Consider the following 16,038-nt stretch of genomic DNA (forward strand, 5'->3'; position numbering starts at 1 on the left):
TGCAGGCATCAATCAGCAGCTAGCTCCCACTAGTGAGGATATGTGCATATTCATTTTCTACAAGGGATACCTACAGAACAAAGCACATTTTAAAATAGAAGTGAATTTAAAGGTTTCTTAAAATGACGTGCGTTATGTTTATCATGCAAGTTGAATTTTGAGCTTCCTATCCCTTTAATCAGCTATCTATCCCTCTCTTCCCCTATTCTACTTCCCAGAAAAATGTAGCATCCAACACAATTACTCCCCCCAGGCCAGCACCTGGCAAGTAAAGTATTTCAACCTCTTTCCCTCCAACAGAACACCAGCTAGTGTCTAAAATTACAACCCTTTACTTACACTAGTCAGCAGAGGGCACTCATGCTCAGACATTCTCTGGCATATGAAATACAGATGCTATTTGACATAGAGATGAATCACAATCCTTTAGAAAAACTTATCTGATTTATTTAATAGAAAACTACCATTAAAGTCTGAGGATTTTTTTAGTTTTATCATTTGATACGTTTCTCTAAAGGATTGTGATCAACCCCATAATTTACTAGAAAAAATCTATAAGCTGAAAATATTATACATTTGTTATAAATACTGTATGTAAAATTTGACTTGTAAAACTGGCCTTGTATGTAAACAGTACATTTAAAAAACAAAATTTATGCTTACCTGATAAATTTATTTCTCTTGTGATGTATCCAGTCCACGAGTTCATCCATTACTTGTGGGATATTCTCCTTCCCAACAGGAAGCTGCAAGAGGACACCCACAGCAGAGCTGTTTATATAGCTCCTCCCCTAACTGCCACCCCCAGTCATTCGACCGAAGACAAGCAAGAAAAAAAGGAGAAACTATAGGGTGCAGTGGTGAAAGTAGTTTAAAAAAAAAACAAAAAAACACCTGCCTTAAAATGACAGGGCGGGCCGTGGACTGGATACACCACAAGAGAAATAAATTTATCAGGTAAGCATAAATTTTGTTTTCTCTTGTAAAGGTGTATCCAGTCCACGGGTTCATCCATTACTTGTGGGATACCAATACCAAAGCTTTAGGACACGGATGAAGGGAGGGACAAGGCAGGAACTTAAAAGGAAGGCACCACTGCCTGTAAGACCTTTCTCCCAAAAATAGCCTCCGAAGAAGCAAAAGTATCAAATTTATAGAATTTAGAAAAGGTGTGAAGCGAAGACCAAGTCGCCGCCTTACAAATCTGTTCAACAGAGGCCCCATGTTTAAAAGCCCATGTGGAAGCTACTGCTCTAGTAGAATGAGCTGTAATTCTTTCAGGAGGCTGCTGGCCAGCAGTCTCATAAGCTAAGCGTATTATACTTCTTAGCCAAAAAGAAAGAGAAGTTGCCGAAGCCTTTTGGCCTGTCCTCTGTCCAGAGTAGACAACAAACAAAGCAGATGTTTGACGAAAATCCTTCATAGCTTGTAAATAAAACTTTAAAGCACGAACCACATCAAGATTATGTAATAGACGTTCCTTCTTTGAAGAAGGATTAGGACATAGTGAAGGAACAACAATCTCCTGATTGATATTCTTATTAGATACCACCTTAGGAAAAAACCCAAGTTTGGTACGTAACACTACCTTATCTGCATGGAAAATCAGATAAGAGGAATCACATTGTAAAGCATATAACTCCGAAACTCTTCGAGCCGAGGAGATAGCTACTAAAAACAGAACTTTCCAAGATAAAAGCTTAATATCCATGGAATGCAAAGGTTCAAACGGAACCCCTTAAAGAACTTTAAGAACTAAATTTAAACTCCATGGCGGAGCAACAGGTTTAAACACAGGCTTGATTCTAACTAAAGCCTGACAAAACCTCAGCCAGACGTTTGTGCAAAAGAATAGACAGAGCAGAAATCTGTCCCTTTAAGGAACTAGCTGACAAACCCTTCTCCAATCCTTCTTGGAGAAAAGATAATATCCTAGGAATCCTGACCTTACTCCATGAGTAACCCTTGGATTCACACCAATGAAGATATTTACACCATATCTTATGATAGATTTTCCTGGTGACAGGCTTTCGAGCCTGAATTAAGGTATCAATGACCGATTCGGATAAACCACGCTTTGATAGAATCAAGCGTTCAATCTCCAAGCAGTCAGACGTAGAGAAATTAGATTTGGATGTTTGAAGGGACCTTGAAGTAGAAGGTCCTGCCTTAGCGGCAGAGTCCATGGTGGAAAGGATGACATGTCTACCAGATCTGCATACCAAGTCCTGCGTGGCCACGCAGGGGCTATCAAGATCACCGAAGCTCTCTCCTGCTTGATCTTGGCAATCAGATGAGGGAGCAGAGGAAACGGTGGAAACACATAAGCCAGGCTGAAGGACCAGGGCGCTGCTAGAGCATCTATCAGCGCTGCCTTGGGAACCCTGGACCTGGACCCGTAACAAGCAAGCTTGGCATTCTGACGAGACGCCATGAGATCCAGTTCTGGTTTGCCCCAAAGTTGGATCAACTGGGCAAATACCTCCGGATGAAGCTCCCACTCCCCCGGATGAAAAGTCTGCCGACTTAGAAAATCCACCTCTCAGTTCTCTACTCCTGGGATATGGATAGCTGAGAGATGGCAAGAGTGAACCTCTGCCCATAGAATTATCTTTGAAACCTCCAACATTTCCAGGGGGCTCCTTGTTCCCCCCTGATGGTTGATATAGGCTACAGTCATGATGTTGTCCGACTGAAATCTGATGAACCTGACCGCAGCTAGCTGAGGCCAAGCCTGAAGAGCATTGAATATCACTCTTAGTTCCAAAATGTTTATCGGAAGGAGGGCCTCCTCCTGAGTCCACGAACCCTGAGCCTTCAGGGAGTTCCAGACTGCACCCCAGCCTAGAAGGCTGGCATCTGTCGTTACTATAGTCCATTCTGGCCTGCGGAAACTCATTCCCTTGGACAGATGGACCTGAGATAGCCACCAGAGAAGAGAATCCCTGGTCTCTTGATCCAGATTTAGTAGAGGGGACAAATCTGTGTAATCCCCATTCCACTGATTGAGCATGCAAAGTTGCAGTGGTCTGAGATGTAGGCGGGCAAATGGAACTATGCCCATTGCCGCTACCATTAATCCGATTACCTCCATACACTGAGCCACTGACGGACGAGAAATGGAATAAAGAGCACGGCAGGAAGTTAGAAGTTTTGACAACCTGACCTCTGTCACATAAATCTTCATTTCTACTGAATCTATCAGAGTTCCTAGGAAGGAAACTCTTGTGAGAGGTGAGAGAGAACTCTTTCCTTCGTTCACCTTCCACCCGTGAGACCTTAGGAATGCCAGAACAATGTCCGTATGGGACCTGGCGATTTGAAAAGTTAACGCCTGTATCAGGATGTCGTCTAGGTAAGGGGCTACTGCTATACCCCGCGGTCTTAGAACCACCAGAAGGGACCCTAGAACCTTCGTAAAGATTCTTGGTGCCGTGGCTAACCCAAAGGGAAGAGCCACAAACTGGTAATGGCTGTCTAGAAAGGCGAACCTGAGAAACTGATGATGATCCCTGTGTATCTGAATATGTAGATAAGCATCCTTTAAATTCACAGTAGTTATATATTGACCCTCCTGGATCATAGGTAGGATGGTTCGAATAGTCTCCATCTTGAAGGATGGGATCCTGAGAAATTTGTTTAGGATCTTGAGATCCAAGATTGGTCTGAAAGTTCCCTCTTTCTTGGGAACTATAAACAGATTTGAATAGAAGCCCTGCCCCTGTTCATCCTTTGGAACTGGGTGGATCACTCCCATAACTAGTAGGTCTTGAACGCAATGTAAGAATGCCTCTCTCTTTATCTGGTTTGCAGATAATTGTGAGAGATGAAATCTCCCCTTTGGAGATGAAGCTTTGAAATCCAGAAGATATCCCTGGGAAACAATCTCCAGAGCCCAGGGATCCTGGACGTCTCTTGCCCAAGCCTGGGTGAAGAGAGAAAGTCTGCCCCCCACTAGATCCAGTCCCGGATCGGGGGCTACTCCTTCATGCTGTCTTAGAGGCAGCAGCAGGCTTTTTGGCCTGTTTCCCCTTGTTCCAAGCCTGGTTAGGTCTCCAGACTAGCTTGTACTGGGCAAAATTTCCCTCTTGTTTTGTAGAAGAGGAAGATGAAGCTGCGCCACTCTTGAAGTTTCGAAAGGAACGAAAATTAGTCTGTTTGGTCCTTAACTTGTTGGACCTATCCTGGGGAAGGGCGTGGCCTTTTCCTCCAGTAATATCAGAAATGATCTCCTTCAGTCCAGGCCCAAATAGGGTCTGCCCTTTGAAGGGGATATTGAGAAGTTTAGACTTTGAAGTGACATCAGCTGACCAGGATTTAAGCCATAGCACCCTACGTGTCTGAATGGCAAACCTGAATTTTTAGCCGTTAGCTTGGTTAAATGAAAAACGGCGTCAGAAATAAATGAATTGGCTAACTTAAGAGCTTTAAGCCTGTCAAGGATATCATCCAACGGGGTCTCTACCTGTAAAGCCTCCTCCAGAGACTCGAACCAGAAAGCCGCTGCAGCAGTGACTGGGGCAATGCATGCAAGAGGCTGGAGAATAAAACCTTGTTGTATAAAGATTTTCTTAAGGAAACCCTCTAATTTCTTATCCATAGGATCTAGGAAAGCACAACTGTCCTTGACAGGAATAGTTGTACGCTTAGCTAGGGTAGAGACTGATCCCTCCACCTTAGGGACCGTCTGCCACAAGTCCCGTGTAGCGGCATCTATAGGAAACATTTTCTTAAAAGCAGGAGGGGGAGAGAACGGCACACCTGGTCTATCCCATTCCTTAGTAATAATTTCTGAAAACCTCTTAGGGATTGGAAAAACATCAGTGTAAACAGGCACTGCAAAGTATTTGTCCATTTTACACAATTTCTCTGGGACTACAATGGTGTCACAGTCATCCAGAGTCGCTAAAACCTCTGTGAGCAAAACACGGAGATGTTCAAGCTTAAATTTAAATGCTGTAATTTCAGAGTCAGACTGAAGTAACGCCTTCCCTGAATCAGAGAAGTCACCCACAGATAGAAGCTCTCCTGCTTCAACTTCTGCACATTGTGAGGGTATATCAGACATAGCTACTAAAGCGTCAGAGAGATCTGTATTTGTTCTAGCCCCAGAGCTGTCTCGCTTTCCTTGTAACCCTGGCAGTTTGGACAATACCTCAGTGAGGGTATGATTCATAACTGCCGCCATGTCTTGTAAAGTAAACGCCATGGACGCGCTAGATGTACTTGGCATCCCTTGAGCGGGAGTTATAGGTTCTGACACGTGGGGAGAGCTAGATGGCATAACCTCCCTTTGTCAGTCTCAGAAACCTCAGGTGATAAATCTTTAAAAGCCATAATATGGTCTTTATAACTTATAGAATGGTCAGTGCATTTGGTACACATTCTAAGAGGGGGTTCCACAATGGCTTCTAAACATAATGAACAAGGAGTTTCCTCTATGTCAGACATGTTTAACAGACTAGTAATGAGACCAGCAAGCTTGGAAAACACTTTAATAAATGTGAAAAAAGCAATAATAAAAAACGGTACTGTGCCTTTAAGAGAAAAAAACTACCACATAAACTGTAAAACAGTGAAAAAAGTAGTAAACTCTACGAAATTTTTACTGTGTGTATAAGGGACTAAAGCAGCATTGCACCCACTTGCAAATGGATGATTAACCCCTCAGGCCCAAAAACGAATTAGAAAAACTTAAAACCTGTTAACAAACAGTCAAACACACTGCCATGCCCTGCTGTGGCTCCTACCTGCCCTTAAAAACGATTTTTGCAGGAACAAAACCCTCTATAGAGGTCCTATAAGCCAGAGGACTCCTTCAGGGAAGCTGGATGTCTCAGACTGAAAACGAAAATAGGCCCCTCCCACCATGCACTCAAAGTCAGAGGGCCTTAAAAAAGTACTCCTAGGAGTAATCTAACAATCCATGTGGAATTAGGCCCCAAATAAAGATTTATCACCCTCAGAGAAAAAACGTTTTTATTTATAAATCATGCAAACGTTTTTACACTAAGTAATATAGGTTTTAACATGAATATTATCCCTTTTTGCAAACATGATCCCAGTTGTTGTTAAATCACTGTATCAGGCTTACCTTAAATATACCAGGCACTGTCAGCATTTTCTAGACCTTATCATCTCTCTAGAAAAAAATATACTGAACATACCTCAAAGCAGGCAATCTACAGACCGTCCCCCCAACTGAAGTTTTCTTTCCATACTCTTCAGTTATGTGTGAGAACAGCAATGGACCTTAGTTACAAACCGCTAAGATCATCAAACCTCCAGGCAGAAGTCTTCTTCCAATTTCTGCCTGAGAGTAAAAACAGTACAACGCCGGTACCGTTTCAAAATAACAAACTTTTGATTGAAATAAAAACTACACTAAGTCACCACATCTCTCTTGATACTTGGGTGGCAGTTAGGGGAGGAGCTATATAGACAGCTCTGCTGTGGGTGTCCTCTTGCAGCTTCCTGTTGGGAAGGAGAATATCCCACAAGTAATGGATGAACCCGTGGACTGGATACACCTTTACAAGAGAAATTAAGCTTTGGATAACTACATACTGCAGCTTATTAGTAAGTTATAGGGCTCGATTTTTCAAGCCCTTCTCTAAACTTCGACTGCAGGTTCAAACAAGATTACCTGCAATAAGGATTTATCAAGCAGCAGTCATCAGACCGATGCTTCCCTGCCCTGTTCTCCATCCCTTTGGTGGAGAATTTAAACTTCTTCACTGGGTAAACTTATCAACAGTTATGGCTTCAAATATCACCTCTATGCTGATGACACCCAGATCTACCCCTCCACCCCAAATCTCTCTCCCTCTGTCCTTTCTCATGTCAGCAACTGCTTATCTGATATTTCTTTCTGGATGGTCTCTCAACACCTAAAGATTAACATGTCCAAGACTGAGCTCCTTCTAATCCCCCCTCAAGCTCTACGCTGACTACTGACTTCTCTATCCCTGTCGATGGCATTGCCCCAAGTCCGCTGCCTCGGAGTTACTCTTGACTCAAATCTATGCTTCGTCCCCCATATCCAATCGCTTTCTTCATCCTGCCGCAACCACCCATACAACATTTCCAAGATTCGCCCCTTTTCTGAGCACAAACACCACAAAGCAAATAATTCACTCCCTTGTTATTTCCCGACTTGACTACTGCAATAACCTACTTACCAGCCTTCCTCTTTCCCGCCTCTCCCTCCTTCAATCCATCCTAAATGCCTCTGCCAGGCTAATCCACCATTCCCGTAGCTCTGTATCTGCTGCACCTCTCTGCGAGTCTTTTCATTGACTCCCCATTCACAGCAGAATTAAATTCAAAATTCTCACCCTTACATACAAAGCTCTCACCAACACTGCTCCCCACTACCTATGCTCTCTAATAAACAAGTATACTCCAGCCCACCCACTAAGATCCAACAATGACCTGCTCCTCTAACTCTGCATTAACATCTTTTTAAATTCTAGATTCTCTCAATTCCTCGTGTATGTGTTTGTACATTTTGTCCTGTTTCTTACAAGTTTTATATCATTGTTTTATTTAAATTAATTGTACCCATGGACAGCACTGTGAAATATGTTGGCACTTCATAAATAAAGTATAATAATATAATAATAAAATATATGTATGTATATATATATATATATATATATATATATATATATATATACTGTATATATAATTGCAATGCAGATTAGTGTTTAGTCTGGAATATCTCAAGTTAAAGCAGATTACTATCAGCAGTAAAAATACACATCATATGGTCCTGGTAAATGTATGTATCATGAAATTGTAAAATCCTTGGCAGCAGTGCTACAGCCTATGAAACCAGATCATCATAAAGGGCAGCAACAGCATTCGGAGATCTGCCAACTTCCCAGAAGAGCTGGAGAGCACTTTCATGACCAATTCGGGACTGGTAAATTCTCACATTAAACACTGAATTACAAGGGATTAAAATAAACCTTCTCTCACATTCTGAAACACTCCACAAGGGTAGAGTTAGTCTTCCAAGGCTGGAAATCGTCCATCCAAGTTAAATATAGATGAAATAAGGAAATATGATATTTGTAGTTCTTTCTTTCCATCTGACCTCTGGCTGATGCTAATGCAGCAAGAAGACAACAGTGAATCTATAGGTTTACTACTTAATACTACATTGACACTGGAGGTCTTCTCTAATCCTTTAATATTCTATTATGGAAACATACATTTTACTTTGCAAAAAGGATTAACTAATTTAAATGGATGTAACACAATTGCACCTAACAGTTTCACTTGTATTTTGTTCTGGTTTCTATTTTTGGTCATACAACATTTTTAGGGTTACAAATCAAGAAAGTAGATGGGTGTAGTTCTGACACTCATCCAGTTTACTGTTATTTTAAAGGGACAGTTTACCCAAAAAATGTCTCCCCTTTAAATTGTTCCCAATGATCCATTTACCTGCTGGAGTGTATTAAATTATTTACAAGTAGCTCTTTTACCCCTATTTCAGCATTTGAAATAGCTGATTTAGCCCATGGTTTCCAAACCTATACTCAAAATTTCTAAAATGGGTTCTAGGCTATTGATAAGACTATGTAAACACAGCCAGCAGAAAAAAATACACTCCCAGTGGAGTGCAAGATAGTTAAATAATAAAATGTTAATTTTCCATTGTTCTCTCTAAGTATTAGGCTTTGGTTTACAGATACATATAAGATAATGAAGCAAGTGTGTGTACACAAAAGTGATATCATAAGGAGATCTTCTATTATCTGCAAGCTCAACCTCTTTTTATAGGTTGTGGTTTAAAAGCACAAAGCCAGCTATCTCACAAATAAACCTGAAAATGCAATTTCTCATACATTATGCTCTGCAGCTGGTATAACAAGTCATTGAAAAGACATTAAGGGAAAAAAACGATTTTACAGTATACTGTCCCTTTAATATATATCCAGAATAAAGTCACATAATGGCTGTTCAGCCCTTGTGTAAAATGAGACCAAACAGCTGTTGTATCACTATGCAAATTTAATTTCCTCAGCAGTGTTTCTCTAATGAATTTTACCAGGGTAAGCTGAAAACAGTTTACAAAATATGCAATCCTGGTAAGCCCAGGATGTTTCTCCAATTTATACATCAAATAAAATAAAGTTACTAAACAGATTACACTATTTGAATTCATTGTCAGGAAGTCATTTCTTTTACTCCGTATAATAATTACATTACTCACTTCCAGTATGAGAACGTTTTTTTTTCTTGAAATTCTTTTTTTGCTATACACTTTCTTACACAGTATAATGACCACGTCCCTCACTTTTAGTATGAGAACACTATTTTGTAATGATTTTTTGTCACTATACACTTTTTTACACAGTATAATGACCACGTCCCTCACTTTTAGTATGAGAAAACTATTTTGTAATGATTGTTTGTCACTATACACTTTTTTACACAGTATAATGACCACGTCCCTCACTTTTAGTATGAGAACACTATTTTGTAATGATTTTTTGTCACTATACACTTTTTTACACAGTATAATGACCATGTCCCTCACTTTTAGTATGAGAAAACTATTTTGTAATGATTGTTTGTCACTATACACTTTTTTACACAGTATAATGACCACGTCCCTCACTTTTAGTATGAGAACACTATTTTGTAATGATTTTTTGTCACTATACACTTTTTTCTCAGTATGATGATCACATTACTTACTTTCAGTATGAGAATACTTTTTTGTGAAGTTTAAAATTTAGTTTAAATCCTCAGAATAATGATTACTTTATTCATTCTCAGGATGAGAATACTTTTTTATGTTTTTTTCCTTTATTTCTCTCTTCCTCTCCTCTACCTTCCTGTTTTCTATCCCTAGGCTGTTTTCCTTTTTTCTTTTTATTGACCAAGACGTTTATCTTAATTTCATTAGAGATGAATACTTATGTTAGCCTATAGATATTCTGATACTAGGAAATTAAATGTTACATATTGGTTTCGTTGATTTTTTTTTTTTTTGCGGGGGGGGCTTCTGGTTTCCTTTTCTATGTTTTGCTGATCTTTGCTGTATTTTCTTTGTTTTCCAATTAAAAAAAATATAAGTAAAATATGTGTGGGACATTTTTATGGAATTTTCAGCAATCAAGTAAACTCTGCTTTGGGATCACCTGACTACAGGTTTTCTACACACGGCAATGATCTATATTCTACATAACATGTTAACATAAAAAAAGAGAAAAGTGTTATAATATAGAAAAATAAACAAACTGCCTTGTTAGATAAACTTAAAGGGACAGTTCACCCCAAACAAAATCTCCCCTTAAAATTGTTCCCAATGATTCTTTTTACCTGCTGGAGTGTATTCATTTTTTACAAGTAGCTCCTTTACCCCTATTTTGGCATTTGAAATAGCTGATGTACCCTGTGGTATCCCAACCTATACTGAAAGTTTCTATACTGGAGTATATTCTATTGAATAGTCTAAGTAAACACAGCCAGCAGAAGAGATTACACTCTCATTTTCCATTGTTCTCTCTAAGTATTGAGCTTTGGTTTCCCAGACAAATATAAGATAAGGGAGCAAGTGTGTGTATACAAAGTGATAACATAATAAATATGATATTACCTTAAATTTAACCCATTGTAATAGGCTGTGGTTTAAAAGCACAAAACCAGCTACTTCATATACACAAATAAACCAGAAAATGCAATTTCTCATACATTTTATACTCTGCAGCTGGTATAACAAGTCATTGGAAATACATTAATATAAAAACTATTTTACAGTGTACGGTCCCTTTAAATTGATATAAAAGTGAATGAAAAAAAAGATTGTTACTTACAAATAAAAAAAAACAGCATTGCAAGTTACATGGGAAAAATGTGCAGTAGGTATCATATTTGTGTTTGCAGCAGATGCACTTTCTGCTTAAAATGACATAAATCAACTGACTACAAGACTTTTCTGTAGTGTTGAAATAAATGAACATACAGGTTGAGTGTGAAAGCATTCTGATTAGTTTACACCTTGTTTGCTGCAATTGTTTTTCAATGGCCAGACTCCCCCAATCACTTGCAATTTTAAACACATTTTAAAATTCACTTCTATTATTTAATTTACTTTGTTCTTTTGGTATCCTTTTTTGAAGTGTATACCTAGGTAAGCTCAGCAACAGCAATGAGCTAGCTGCTAATTGGTGACTGCATATATAAACATTTGATAATACAAGTAAATTGTAAAATTGTTTGAAATTGTATTCTCTGTCTGAATCATAAAACAACAATTTGGGGTTTAAAATTCTTTTAATCCCATAAAATTTAAAGGCCATGTTCTCATTCACAAACCTTTGTTTTGAGGCCAACACAAATTTGAAATAACTAACAAAAAAAACCCCATAAAAATAATGTTTGTATCTTATGATTTGTAGCTTATGGTTATTGTCTGTTATAAGCATTTTATTATCTCATCAGTCATGCACTAATCAGTAATAACATAAACATGGTTTGGGTGTAATAGTTGTAAGAATGAAAATGTACAATGCCAATGAGCTAACAATACATACAAGGATTATTTTTTACATGATCGAAAATAAAGAGAAAATGAATTAAAGGGACAGTACATGATTTGAGATTTTAATTTGATATGCTTATGTCTAGTAAAATAACCCCATTGTAATATACATTTATTATTTATTTGCTTCATTTCCCTGTAATTTAAGTCTATTGAGTCGATTTATTATACTGCGGACTGACAAGAACCAATGTAGCGGATCATGTCTGCCGCACATCAATAAATGCCGACAGCATACACTGTCGGCATTTATCATTGCTCAAGCATTTCACTAGTTCAATGCTGCCCCCTGCACATTCGCAGCCAATCGGCCACTAGCAGGGGGTGTCAATCAACCCGATCGTATACGATCGGGCGGATTGTTGTCCACTGCCTCAGAGGTGGCGGACGAGTTAAGGAGCAGTGGTCTTAAGACCGCTGCTTCAAAACTCCTGTTTCCAGTGAGCTTGAAGGCTCGTGCGGAAACAGCTGCATTGGGGCCAATACGGGGCTTGAAAAAATCGGCCCCTATAAGTTAAGAGTTTTCCTGTTCTGAAAACTAGAAGTGTACACAACAGGCTTCACAAATCTAACCGTGTCAGAGATGGTCAGGTAAGGAACTGCAAAATAATGGATATTTTGCAAACATAATGACATGGGCTAGCATTGTCTACTCCAGTAGCAAGTCCTGATTGACTCCTCCAAATAAGGTGGGTGGAGTTTGGACACTGAAAGACAATTGTAGCAAACAAGGTGTAACTGCATTCTGAATATTTTACAACTCACATAGTATGCTACTTTATTGCAATACTGCAAACAATATTGTAATTACAAGGTTCTTCATGTCCCTTTAAATTCTTATACCTTAAACTTACCTACAATGCGAATGTTTATTGTTGCTACATCCTTCATATTTTCAATCTCAACAGAGAGCTCGTACTTTCCTGAGTGGCCTCTCTCTGCAGACCTTATGAAGAGGATTGTGTCCACCTCTGAAGTTCTGATACTAACTTGCTTGGGGTCAAGTGGCTTTCCCTCCTTTGTCCATGTGACCTTTGGTCTTGGTTTTCCCTTTAAATTTCAGTAATAACTATTAATAGAACTCATTTTTGACAGATTCAGAAGAATGCTTATTACAAACAAATGCATTTCCAATATGTGTATTTATTGTATTATTCCATACAGTTTTGCTGCCCTTTAAATAGCTAAAAGACTTTGTGGGGTTTGGAAAAAGAAGAAAATGTGCTGCTCCTAACTGAATGCATAATGTATCCTGAGTAAACTTTAACCATGTGTTTAATCTAGGGTTGCCAAACCCTCCCTTATTTCCAGGCATCTCTCTTATTTGCACAAACTGTATTCCAGAATCCCTTGTTTATTTGTTTTAGAACATTTTTCTCCCTTTTCCCAACTTGTAAAATCTTTGTTTCAGACATTTATTATTGTACGCTTGTGCTCTTATTTAGTTAATAATTTTGATGTATCTAACAGTTTAATGTCTTCACTTCTGCTGCCTCTTAAATGAGAAATAGAATTAATTGATTTGCAGAAAATAGTTGAATGTATTAGACTGTGTTAATGAAGATGATTTGTATGAAGAACTTTGTTGTATCAAACTGTATCAAATGGTAAAATAAAATCTTTTTTCAGTAACTGCTGTGTAATTTGTCGATTTCCTATGTGAAAATTCCTTACTCTCCCTTTTCTTCACATACTTAAAGTGATATAAACCCCATTTTTTTCATGATTCAGACAGAACATGCAATTTTAAACAACTTTCTAATTTACTTCTATTATCAATTTTTATTTGTTCTCTTGGTATCTTTTGTTCAAAAGCAGAGACGTTTACTTGAGCACTATATGGCATTTATGGCAACAGTTTTACTATAATGTCATCCATTTGCAATATTTTTATATTAAAACATTTTATTTCACACTATTTGTATTTGTGTTTTTCTACCATTGTGATACATTTTATTTCAAGAGCTCTAGATACCAGCACTATTTCCTGCCATATATTGCTCTAGATGCCTACCTAGGTATCTCTTCAACACAGAATATCATGGGAACAATTCCAATTTGATAATAGAAGTAATTTGTAAACTTTTTTTAATGGTATCCTCTGTCTGATTCACAAAAGATAATTTTGGGGTTTCCTATCCTTTAACCCTTTGATGACCGGGTTAATTTGTCTACATCGGAACAAAGTTCATATGTAAACAAATTGAAATCCCACGATCGTGAATGAGATCATAAGATTTTAATGATGGGATCGGGTCAGGGGGGCGTCCCTATGACACTAGGCACACCCTCCAGACACAGATCGCATCCTGGAAGCGCCCTTGGCTTTAGGACAGCCAAACGGCTAGGACATTCTATTCCCTCCTAAAGCCCGGCGTGGTTAGGACAGAATAGAATGCCATAACGGCGTTAAGAGAAACATTTTTTGCAATAATAAAATGATCTAATATATAACAACATATTACAACTTTTATTAAACTATTATTTCCCTATAAGCAATACTGTTTTATATCGTTCCTATACTGTCACAGCTTGAATACACTACTCCTTCTATGACATCATAGCAAGTAGATACCTATTGCTAGTTATACATTTATATTTATTTTTAAATCAATGTAAATATTTGCATTGATTTAATTTTGAGACATGGAGGATTTTAATTTCAGTTTTTTATCTCCCCATAATTTTAATAATATTTACTTTTATGGATAAACAAATGTTTTGGGATATGTTTTAAAAATATTAAATATTGGCTGCGTTTGTGCAGCTAAGGAAACTTTGCAGAACATTTAAAGGGACAGTAAAGTCAAAATTAAACGTTCATGGTCCAGATAGAGCATGTGATTTTAAACAACTTTTCAATTTACTTCTATCTATCAAATTTGTTTTGTTTTCTTGACATCCTTTGTTAAAGAGTAAAGCTAGGTAGGCTGATAGGATTTTAGGAGCGTGCACGTGTATTTAGCAGTCTATATATAATATTGCTGTAAACAACGTTGCAGACACTGTGCCTAGAGTCACTCACCTAGGATTACTCTTTAATAAAGGATACCAAGGAAACTACGCAAAATTAATAGAAGTGAATTGGAAAGTTGTTTAACCCCTTAATGACATAGGACTTACCAGGTACGTCATAGAAAAACATTCCCTTAATGACAATTGACGTACCTGGTACGTCCTCTGTTGTTAGCAGTGCTGGAAGCGAATATTGATGCCTCAATATTGAGGCATCACTGCAATCCCTTATTTTGCCCACCGATGCAGAAAGGGCCACTCTGTGGCCCTCTCTGCATCGGACTATGGCGATCAGACATTTGTTGGTGGGTGGGAGCAGCTTCTTTGAGGAGCGTTAAGCATATGCTCCATATCTCTGTAACTCACAGGACCGGTTATGCCAATATCGCCGGTTGCGGCCGGGGGGGGGGGGGGGGCTGGGGAACGGGTGCGCGCACGCAAAATATGCCCGAAAGAAAAAAAAATCCAATCAATAAAGATGCATGGGGATCTTCTTTGTTTAGTAAGGGATCTGGGAGGGGGAGGGATGTAGATTATTAAGGGGGGCCAGCTACACTACAGAAAACTAATTTTTAATCTAAAAAAGTTAAAAAAAAACTATTTTGGGGGGCAAATTGGGTACTGGCAGACAGCTGCCAGTACCCAAGATGGCGGCAAATAGGTAGAGGGGGAGGGTTAGAGAGATGTATGGGGGGATCAGGGAGGTTGTGGGGTAAGGGGGGATGCAGACTGCAGACAGTATGAAAAAAAAATAACAAAAAATAATAAATGATTTTTATTTCAGTACTGGCAGACTTTCTGCCAGTACTTAAGATGGCGGTGACAATTGTGAGGTGGGGGGAGGGAAGAGTGCTGTTTGAGGGAGGTCAGGGGGGGATCAGGGGGTGGGATGTGTCAGGTGGGAGGCTGATCTCTACACTAAAGATAAAAATTAACCCTACAAGCTACCTAATTAACCCCTTAACTGCTGGGCATATTACAAGTGTGGTGCGCAGCAGCATTTAACGGCCTTATTATTACCAAAAAGCAACGCCAAAGCCATATATGTCTGCTATTTCTGAACAAAGGGGATCCCAGAGAAGCATTTACAACTATTTCTGCCATAATTGCACAAGCTGTTTGTAAATAATTTCAGTGAGAAACCTAAAATTGTGAAAAATTTAACAGTTTTTTTTTATTTGATCGCATTTGGCGGTGAAATGGTGGCATGCAATATACCAAAATGGGCCTAGATCAATACTTTGGAATGTCTTCTAAATAAAAATATATACTTGTCAAGGGATATTCAGGGATTCCTGAAAGATATCAATGTTCCAATGTAACTAGCGCTAATTTTTAAAGCAAAGTGCTACTTGTATTTTTTGCCCTATAACTTGCACAAAAAAAAAAGAACATGTAAACATTGGGTATTTCTAAACTCAGGACAAAATTTAGAAACTATTTACAATGGGTGTTTTTTG

General features: G+C 38.6%; 1 protein-coding gene across 4 annotated transcripts in view; it reads right to left on the reverse strand.

Moving 5' to 3' along the window:
• Positions 1-16,038, reverse strand: part of MYBPC2 (myosin binding protein C2) — a 199,812-nt gene that overhangs the window by 40,709 nt on the left and 143,065 nt on the right. For all 4 annotated transcript variants that reach the window (XM_053690757.1, XM_053690755.1, XM_053690758.1 and 1 more), the window contains one exon: positions 12,418-12,613. In XM_053690757.1, the coding sequence (XP_053546732.1) occupies positions 12,418-12,613 (196 nt within the window). The remainder of the gene's footprint in view (positions 1-12,417; positions 12,614-16,038) is intronic.

Source organism: Bombina bombina, chromosome 8, assembly GCF_027579735.1.
Source record: "Bombina bombina isolate aBomBom1 chromosome 8, aBomBom1.pri, whole genome shotgun sequence".
Classification (NCBI taxonomy): Eukaryota; Metazoa; Chordata; class Amphibia; order Anura; family Bombinatoridae; genus Bombina; species Bombina bombina.